Source organism: Sardina pilchardus, chromosome 3 (genome assembly GCF_963854185.1).
Source record: "Sardina pilchardus chromosome 3, fSarPil1.1, whole genome shotgun sequence".
Classification (NCBI taxonomy): domain Eukaryota; kingdom Metazoa; phylum Chordata; class Actinopteri; order Clupeiformes; family Clupeidae; genus Sardina; species Sardina pilchardus.
Window position 1 is genome coordinate 16,346,836 of NC_084996.1, and position 10,000 is coordinate 16,356,835.

The 10,000-nt window shown below is 51.0% G+C and overlaps 1 protein-coding gene across 3 annotated transcripts in view; it reads left to right on the forward strand.

Annotated features, from left to right (window-relative positions):
* Positions 1-10,000, forward strand: part of cep112 (centrosomal protein 112) — a 110,476-nt gene that overhangs the window by 82,547 nt on the left and 17,929 nt on the right. For all 3 annotated transcript variants that reach the window (XM_062532117.1, XM_062532120.1, XM_062532119.1), the window contains exon 22: positions 2,795-2,944. In XM_062532117.1, the coding sequence (XP_062388101.1) occupies positions 2,795-2,944 (150 nt within the window). The remainder of the gene's footprint in view (positions 1-2,794; positions 2,945-10,000) is intronic.

Sequence of the window (10,000 nt, forward strand, 5' to 3'; positions counted from 1 at the left end):
TAGAGGTGTACAGCTAGACTAACTCATATGCACACACGCACACACTCACTCACACACACCCTTATAGAGTCGTACAGCTAGACTAACACACTCACACACACTCACACACTCACACACACACGCAGATCCAGCTCTAATCAACACAGGTGCCCTCTGAACCCGGCCCTAAGAGGCGTGGCTCCTCGCCAGCCCAGACGCGCGCATGCCCAAATAATGGAGCAATTAAAAACATACTAGCGCGGCGGCTAATCCTCGCCGGGGCCTCCAGCCTCGTCAGGCCCAGCTCCCTTTCACATATGAATTAGCATCCATCTGCTGCCCGCGCTCGCTACGAGTGACCCCTCCTCTTGACCCGTTAACAATGATCGAGCTGTTTTGTTGTGCGTCTCTTTCTTCTTTACCCCCCCCCCCCCCCCCCTCCTTTCTCTTCTTTCATTCTTTGGCTACTGTGGAGAGCAGAGGCCCCTATCAGCCCCTTTACAAACCCACTAGATGATACTTCTGAAAAGTGGTGGAGAGAAATGCTGAAATTAGATTGGAGCTGTGTGTGTGTGTGTGTGTGTTTCTTAGTATCTGTGTGAGTGTGTGCGCATTTCTTAGTCCTAGTATCTCTGTGTGTGTGTGTGTGTGTGTGTGTGTGTGTGTTTGTATGTGTGTGAGTGTGGCAGTTCTATATATATAGGCAGTGTTTAAGGCTCTCATTAGATATGAGTGCGCCTGAGACACCAAAGGGCCTCATTGCAGTGTGCCACGGCGTGAGAGGCTCTAAATAAGCAGTGCGCAGAAATTAAAGAAGGCCGGCCGAGCCAATTACAGTGGAAAACGGTCCGAGAATATCAGAGAGGAGGCTACCAGAAGAACAAGAAAGAGAGGCAGCGGTGGAGGGAGAGAGAGAGGGAGGGAGGGAGGGAGCGAGGGATGGGGAGAGACAGGACGGATGAGTAGATACCTCCAGGCTAAAGACTAGATGCTGGAATCTCTTATTGCGAAATAATGATTACCGAGGGAACCGATGTTACCATAATAAAGGGCCATTTGTTGCTTTCATGTGGGCTCGCCCACTGACAAAATAAGCCTAATCTGCTGCTTTTGCCATCACACCGTGCCGCAGTGCACTGGTGCTCGCTTCCACCTCCCACGCACGCGCATACACACACACACACACACACACACACTAATGCACTCCTGTGAGGGAGAAGGTTACGCACTGCTAACAATTATCTGTCTGGGCCGGGAGCAGTTGTGTACTTGCGTGTGTGTGTGTGTGTGTGTGTGTGTGTGTGTGTGTGTGTGTGTGTGTGTGTGTGTGAGCGAGCGCACTGCCCTCTCTCTGCCCCTGAGCCACTCCTCTTCCCGCACCCGTGGCGTTAACGCATCTCCTGCTTTTCGCTCCTGGACGTTCAAAGAGGCGGTGCAGGTCTTTCATCTCAGAGCCCATGCACCACAAAGTTACCCAACTCGGTTCTCCTGTTCCTCCCTGCCTTAACCACACTGTCTCATCGCTCTCTCCCTCTCTCTCACTCCCTCTCTCTCTCCCTCTCTCTCCCTCTCTCTCCCTCTCTCTCCCTCTCTCTCACTCCCTCTCTCTCTCTCCCTCTTTCTCTCTCACTCCCTCTCTCTCCCTCTCTTCCTCACTCCCTCCCTCTCTCCCACTCCCTCTCTCTCCCTCCCTCTCTCTCTCTCTCTCACTCCCTCTCTCTCTCCCTCTCTCTCCCTCTCTCTCCCTCTCTCTCTCCCTCTCTCTCCCTCTCTCTCACTCCCTCTCTCTCCCTCTTTCTCTCTCACTCCCTCTCTCTCCCTCTCTTCCTCACTCCCTCCCTCTCTCCCACTCCCTCTCTCTCTCCCACTCCCTCTCTCTCCCTCCCTCTCTCTCTCTCTCTCACTCCCTCTCTCACACTCCCTCTCTCTCCCCCCTCTCTCTCCCCCTCTCCTTCTCTCCCTCTCTCTCTCTCTCTCTCTCTCTCTCTCTCTCTCTCTCTCTCTCTCTCTCTCTCTCTCTCTCTCTCTCTCTCTAAAGCTAGCTAGTCCCTAGCTGTGTCTTGTTTCTCAGGTAGGCACACAGGGTCTGTAAGTTGTTCTCCTGGTCATTACCTCTCACATGAAAGCCCCCATACATCGGCTGCCATGTATGTGCCTTTAATGTTACAGCCCCCTGACAAGTTCATGGAAACGTGTGTGTGTGTGTGTGTGTGTGTGTGTGTGTGTGTGTGTGTGTGTGTGTGTGTGTGTGTGTGTGTGTGTGTGTGTGTGTGTGTGTGTGTGTGTGTGTGTGTGTGTGTGTGTGTGTGTGTGTGTGTGTGTGTGTGTAGCGTAAAGTGGGGAGAGCTTCTGAGCTCTCAGATTTACCTGTCAGCTCGACACCCACACTAACCTGCGCTAACATCCCCAGCCGAAACCTCGGCGGCGTTTAGCAGTCAGCTCACGGCAGCCGGTGAGAAAGCGTTCCCGTTAGCGTTCAGGGCCGGGCCGCGCCGCGCGCCCCGATCCCTCCGTCAGGAGCCGTTTAGGGGAGATCTGCAGGAGGAGGGCTGCCTAAGTGCTGGGAGCAACAGTAGCCTGCAAACATCTACAGCTCACCACGCACTCTTGATTGGATAAGAGTGGCACGTCTGCCAGTGCATCTTCTTTGTGTGTGTGTGTGTGTGTGTGTGTGTGTACATTTACATATACTTTATCAACAATACATTTCCATTTCCATGCACAGTATCAAAACAAGCGTGCATATTTGGATGTCTTATTTGTGTGTGTGTGTGCATCTGCGTGTGTGTGTGTCCGTGTGTGTGTGTGTGTGCAGACGATGGCGGATGTGCAGGCGGCGGCGTGTGCGGGCCGTGAGGAGGCGCGTCAGGCTCAGCAGGCGCTGGAGCAGCAGCTGCAGGACGCCATGAGCCGCTGGGACGACGAGAGGAGCCGCCTCAGCCGCCACGCAGACAAGGCCTGTCAGGTGAGACACACACACACGCACACACATGCACACACACATGCACACTCACACACACACACACACATACATGCACACTCACACACACACACATACATGCACACTCACACACACAGACAGACACATAGCTGTACGTACTGTACCTACACACCCACACACACACACAGACACATACAGTATATGTACTTACACACACATACATACGCACTCACTGCAATCACTGCAATCAGTGCGTGTGTGTGTGTGTGTGTGTGTGTGTGTGTGTGTGTGTTTGTTTGTGTTTGTGTGTATGATTGACAAAGGAACTGATAGTGGTGATGATAGATGACACTTGCATAGCTATCACATGCCAATACATTGGCATCAGTGCGTGGAGTTCTGGAGAATAGTGTGTTTACTACTTAGCGCAGTGTTTGTGTGGCCCAAAGCAGTGATTTCAATCTGTTATGTCTGTGCTGGTCAAAGCCAGCGGCTGCCCAAGGCTTTGTCTGGGTACATCCCGCCCAGAGAAACTTGCAAGTATGTGTGTGTGTGTGTGTGTGTGTGTGTGTGTGTGTGGCTCCATACATTAGGCCTGCATTTCCCCAGCAGAAGAGGCACAAGTGTGCTCTGTCCAGTCAGGGGGTCACGACCCACTTACCCCAGACACGCACACATTCTCTCTATTTTTTGCTCTCTCATTCACTCATTCACACTCTCCACTCTCTATCTCACTCGCTCTGTCACTCTCTCACTCACTCATTCTCACTCACACACACACACACACAACAACAACCACAACACGTCACGTTTATATAGCACACACAAACACACACACACACACACAAACACACACGCACACACACACACACACACACACACACACACACACACGCACGCGGCCCAACATGGGCACAGACACCGCTTCCCTGGCATGTCGAGCGTGGGCCTTGTTATTGCGAGCCGTCAGTGTTAACTGCTCAGTTAATGAGGCCGCAATTACAGGCTGATTAAAGTCCAGACACCAGAGAGCGAGACAGAAAGAGAGAGACGGCGTAGATAATGGCTCCAGAGAAAGAAAGAAAGAGAAAGATGGAGGGCGTGGGGGGGAGGGAGGGAGGGAGCGAGGGATGGTTCCAGGAGGATATGAAAGAAAGGAGAAAAGAGAGCGTGCCGTCGGTTAACTGGTTCTGCTTTTGGACGGCCGGAGCGAGCGTGCGGCGGGGCGGCCATTGTTTCCAGAGCTGCTCACTTCAAAGGCCAAATTGTGCTGAAGCTGAAGGGGGCCCAAGCGAGGAGAGGAGAGAAGAGAGGAGAGGAGAGGAGAACGAGGGAGGAGGGGAGAGGGGGGGGAAAAAGAGAAAAAGAAAGGCAGGAAGACAAAATAAAAGACAGAGGAGGAGAAGAGAGGAGAGGAGAACGAGGGAGGAGGGGAGAGGGGGAAAAAAAGGAGAAAAAGAAAGGCAGGAAGACAGAATAAAAGACAGGAGGAGAAGAGAGGAGAGGAGAACGAGGGAGGAGGGGAGAGGGGGAAAAAAGAGAAAAAGAAAGGCAGGAAGACAGAATAAAAGACAGAGGAGAAAGAGAGAGCGCACACATCAAAGTGGCGGCGCGGCTGAATGTAATAATCCCGAGCACAGTTGTTGTGATGGCGCTGGTCTGGGATCAGATGTCCGCGTCCCGCTGCTTCCTCGCCTCTCCCACACGGTCGGGATTAGGCGCGTGTTCGGACGCGCAGGACACCCCCGAGTCCGCTCGGCCGTCCTCAAATGGGCACCATGTGCAGGGGCGAGGAGCCATTTTGTCAGTGAGCTTGTCTGTAGCTACTCTCGCTGGCCGTGAGAGTTTGTGTGGTGTAGTTGCACAGTGCATACAGTACGTGAGCATGCAGGCGTTTTTTTTCATCTCCCTTAGTTTATTGGGCCTTTGGAATGCCAAACTGGTTTTTGTTTCTGCAGGTTCAAAGGCATTATTCGAACACACAGGCACACACACACACACACACACACACACACAATCACACTCATGCACACATACAGTACAATAGTCGTCTTTCATACATGAAAGTGAGTCTCCGTAAGTGTTTGTTGTTGTGAAGTGTCTTCATGCCGTACCCTCGAGGTATGCCAGGGCTTTGCTTATCAGTGATTAGAAATGCACAGAGAAGATAGGCAACGAGAAAACAATGGTGGTGGCTGCTGATTCACTTCTGCTTCACGTCCGTCCCACCGCCTGATGATGTCTGAGGTGGTTTACCTGGCGTACCTTCGCCCCTCTGATCCCGTTCCAGAGCTGCCGCGTCAGGTGTGTCACGTCCCCTGACTCACCCACATCACAGGCTCTCGTAGACGAGACTCCCGGGAGTCACACCTTCCACCTGCTCCTCTCCGGGGGGGGGGGACCCGCTCAGGTGACCAACGCCGGGCCCGCCTGAAACAATGAGCTGCTGTTCACCTGCGCTAATCGCCCGCTCACGGCGGAGTGCAGATAACAGGAAGTGATGCGTCGCCCCGTGGCCCCGGCGAAGTGCGGACGGAACGGGGGCGCTCCCTTCGCCCGAAAAAAACACCACACGACCTTCCTGGTGCTCCTGTGTCCTTGAGCAGGCCTTTAAAAAAAAAAAAAAAAAAAAAACTCAGGTGCGTGCCAGGCAGGTGAAAAGGGGTTTGTCCAGGTCCAGGAGGAAGCAGGCGCAGAACGGGTTGCAGCCCAGGCAGATAACATTGCCAGTGGGGAGGACTGACAAAGAGGAAGAGAGCAACACATACTAAAAAAAAAAAAAAAAGAAAGAAAGAAAAGACAGAAAAAGAAAAAGAAAAAAGCGAGGAGTCAAAGGGAGGAATGATCAAGAGGCAGGTCGGCGTGTTTTTAGTGCTTGACATTCCTAAAGCAGAGCCCGGCCTCCTCCGCCGCCGCCGCGCGCTTTGATTGGGCCCTTTAATGTCCGCTCGCTCGCCCCGTTTCAAGTTGACGGCAGGCGGGAGTGAGGGAGGGAGAGAGGAGCTGAGGATGAAAGGAGAGCAGAGGGGGGGGGGGGGGAGGTTGGGGGGGTTGGGGTTGGGGGGGTTGGACAGGACAGGACAGAGGCCTGTGCTTTATTTCACAGATCGGTTTGAAGACAGAGCAGAGGCTCAGGTGTCCCAGACCGGGGTCAGTCCAGGCCGCGCTGGACGCAGGGGCTGGGCTGAATCTTTATTCCGACCCAGCGTCCACTGTCCGTCCACCTCCGTCTCTCACTGCCTTGCTCACGTTTGGAGGGGTCAGGGCAATGCTACAGAGGATATCACATTACAGGGTCTGAAACATTACAGTAGTTCTATCCCTAGAATGCCCATTGTACTAACATAGAACAGTGTGTAAGTTAACTCACAATACATGCATGCAAACACTGTTTCTCAGTAACAAAAACAGCTTTTGTTTTAGCTCAGTATAGAGATTTCACGACTGCTGATTGCTGCTCGTTGACCAGTTGTTCCATAGTTGTGGACTAGTCTAATGGCTAATGTCTCATTATGCACCGGTACAGTGCTGGTGCTAACGCTACTGCTGCTAGTGCTGGCTCTTGGCTGCAGGGGATTCATTTCTAGATGGCTACCCATAGCAGACCTGTTCTTACTGCACTTTAACACAGCTGTACACAACTTTACATGTCTCAGTCTCCGTTACGTAATCTCCAGCCCATTTCGCCTTTAGCTATTTTGTCCACGACTAGTGGACAGCTGCCTACGGCACTGTCCAGTGTCCAGAAGAATAGAATAGGTACTCCAGACTCCAGAAAAGTAGCTGAGAAATGTATCAGTGCACTGTTGTTGTCCTGAAGTGCCTAATTATGTGTCTCAGTGTAATCAGGTACGCTCCTCTTTAAATACTGTAGTGTTGAACAAAGCTGCTGTACTGTATATTCATTCCAGTCGCTCAAGTTCAAATTGAAGTGTGTTGATTTTTGATCACACGCAAAAGCTCACGAAGCAAAAATACAGTTCTTGTTGTTGATCTGTGTGCGTGCATGTTTGTGCGCATGTGCATAGTGTATGTGTGTCTATGTGTGTGTGTGTGTGTGTGTGTGTGTGCAGGTAGATATGTGCTTTTTGTGTGCAGGTACTGTAGATGCATGCTTGTTCAGTATGCTTTGTCCTCACACTCTGTCTCTGTGATTCTCCAAGGTCTCTGTTCACGTTGCGGCTCCTCTCTGAGCGCCACAGCACAGCACAGCACAGCACAACACAAGCAGCCACGCACACAATGCACCTCAAGGGCTAAACTGGAGGAAGACAACAAGCGCCATGTTTTGTTCTCTCCTCCCTCTTTCATCCTCAAACTCAGACTGAACCACATCAGGTCTACTTTAATTATGTGGACATGCCTGTGCGCACACACACACACACACACGCACACACACACACACACACAAACACACACACACACATAGACCAAACAGCTTTGTAGCTGTTGCCTGTTCAAGGATTTCTAAAGGACAAGCTGGCATGCATAAGCCTTGGCATTGGCGGTGGATTGTGTGTGTGTGTGTGTGTGTGTGTGTGTGTGTGTGTGTGTGTGTGTGTGTGTGTGTGTTTATGTTTGTGTTTTGAAGTGGTGTTGTATGAAAGGCAAGTAGCCTTCATTGCAGTAGAGCCACTGTGCTTGTTCAGAGGGGCCTTCAAAGTCACAAACACACACACACATATACATACACACAAACACACGTTGTCGCTTTGACAGAAAGCACCATTTCAAACCAAAGACGAACACAAAGCAAACCTCAAAATCTTGTCACCTTTTCTTAGTTCCTCTCTCTCTCTTTCCCTCCCTCCTTCTCTCTCACACTCTCTTTTATCCTCTCATCATCGGTTCTTTTGTACACTCCACTCCTCTACTGTAGTTCTCAGTGCTCACTCACTTTCTCTCAGTTGATGAACGTTAGCATCAGAGTCCTCACATCTCCAGCACTGTACTTGCCTCACAACATAGGCTATTTCCAGCTTTTACCACACACTCTCTTTTCCTGTCTCTCTCTCTCTCTCTGTCTCTCTCTCTCTCTCTCTCTCTCTCTCTCTCACGCTCTCTACCTCTGTATGTGTTATGTGTGTGTGTGTGTGTGTGTGTGTGCGTGTGTGTGTGTGTGTGTGTGTGTGAGTGTGTGTGTGTGCACGCCTCAGTTCTCCCTGCTCTGCCGTCTCATCTTCATCAGTGGCACCATGGTCTTCATGCCTGAGTGTCAGCATGTATGAGAGCTGAGAGGCACATGTATAATTGAGCTCTGGAGCAGTGTGCTCTCCTTCTCTCACTCTCTCCATCTCTCTCTCTCTCATTCTCTCTCATTCTCTCTCATTCTCTTTGTATGTATGTGTGTTGCCCTCTCTCTCCCTTTCTCTCTGTCTTTCATTCTTTCTTTCTTTCCCTTGTACTTGCCCTCTCACCATATCTTCTTCCTCTCTCTCTCTCTCTCTCTCTCTCTCTTTCTTTCTCTCTTTCTCTCTCTCCCCCGTTCGTTCACTCACTCGGAGGGACTGATTGAGGCAGGGAGACCTCCAGGCCGAAGAGCCCGAGGCTGGTGGGGTTGTGAGGCAGTCGTGCTCGTTGTCATTAAAGGATCGCTTTAATCTCCCACTCGGAAAAGTTCTTACAGACACACTGCAAACAGAGCATTCCACATGAAGAGAGCGGCCTGGCGCTAACAAAACATGGCTAGCAGTTTAAAGGGGCCTGGAGCCTTTTTTTTTCTCCTCTCCTTTCTTTTCTCTGTCTCACTCACTCGCTCGTTCTCTCGCTCTCATTCTTTTCTTTTCCTCTCTTCTCTCTCTCTCTGTTGCTTTTACTTCACCCCAGGGAAACATACTTGCCTTATCTTTACTGGAGGACCACCCAAGTCTCACCTTTTGTGTGTGTGTGTGTGTGTGTGTGTGTGTGTGTGTGCCCCAGCAATGTGGAAATGTCTGAGAGTGCATGAGTGTGTGTGTGTGTGTGTGTGTGTGTGTGTGTGTGAGAGAGAGAGAGCGAGAGAGAGAAGAAAAAACAGAACGTAATCCCTGTGTACACAGTTTAAAAAAAAGGAACACCACATTCAAAGAGAGTGACGCTTCAGAGAGGTTGTTCTGTCTGACACTATGAAGTGCTTCACACACACACACACACACACACACACACACCACCATCCTCCCACACAGACACACACACACACACACACACACACACACACATGAACTTACACACAGTCAGTCACTCACACACACGCTTACACACTCCCAGTCAGAAAATCCCCCCACTCCAGGAAATCGAGTGTTCCACATTTCCTGGCTGTTTAGATTGATCCCCCTCTGGATGGCTGATAAAGGCCATATCGGCCTCACCATCTGGACCCTGTTTGGAGTGATTCTCCACACACGCCTAACACACAGAGAAACAACAGCTGCAGGAAAAAAGGGGGGGAAATCATTCTCTTTTTCTCTCTCTCTAGACTATCTTTCTCTCTCTCTCTCTCTCTCTCTCTCTGTAGGTTTGTCAAGATTCAACTGAAGGCTGGGAAATGTGGATATCTACTCTATGTGTGTGTGTGTGTGAGCGAGCATATACATGTGCATGTTCATGTCAGTGTGTGTGTTTGTGCACGCACGGTGTTCAAAAGTCTGTCAGGTTGCCATTGTCACATAGCTGACCACTGCAGAGACCAATCTGATCAGATCGGACTCTTTGATAGCTGCCTGGTTGCGGCAATCCAAGCTGAAAAGGATGAGGATGTGGTGGTGTTTGGAGGAACTGTAGAGACCTGAACCGTGAACCCCCACCGCAGGGAACTTAGAACCGACCCAGTTCCATGGTCCCATTAGAACTCCGTGGATGCTGTACCAGATGAGATTCCTCTATAGACCCCTCCTCACTGTCTGTCTGTGTGTGTGTGTGTGTGTGTGTGTGTGTGTGTGTGTGTGTGTGTGTGTGTGTGTGTGTGTGTGTGTGTGTGTGACCGACCCTCCTCCACTGTGTCTGTGATCCTCCTCATTGTGTCTGTGTCTATGTGACCCTCCTCACTGTGTGTGTGTGTGTGTGTGTGTGTGTGCGAGTGACCCTCCTCACTGTGTGTGTGTG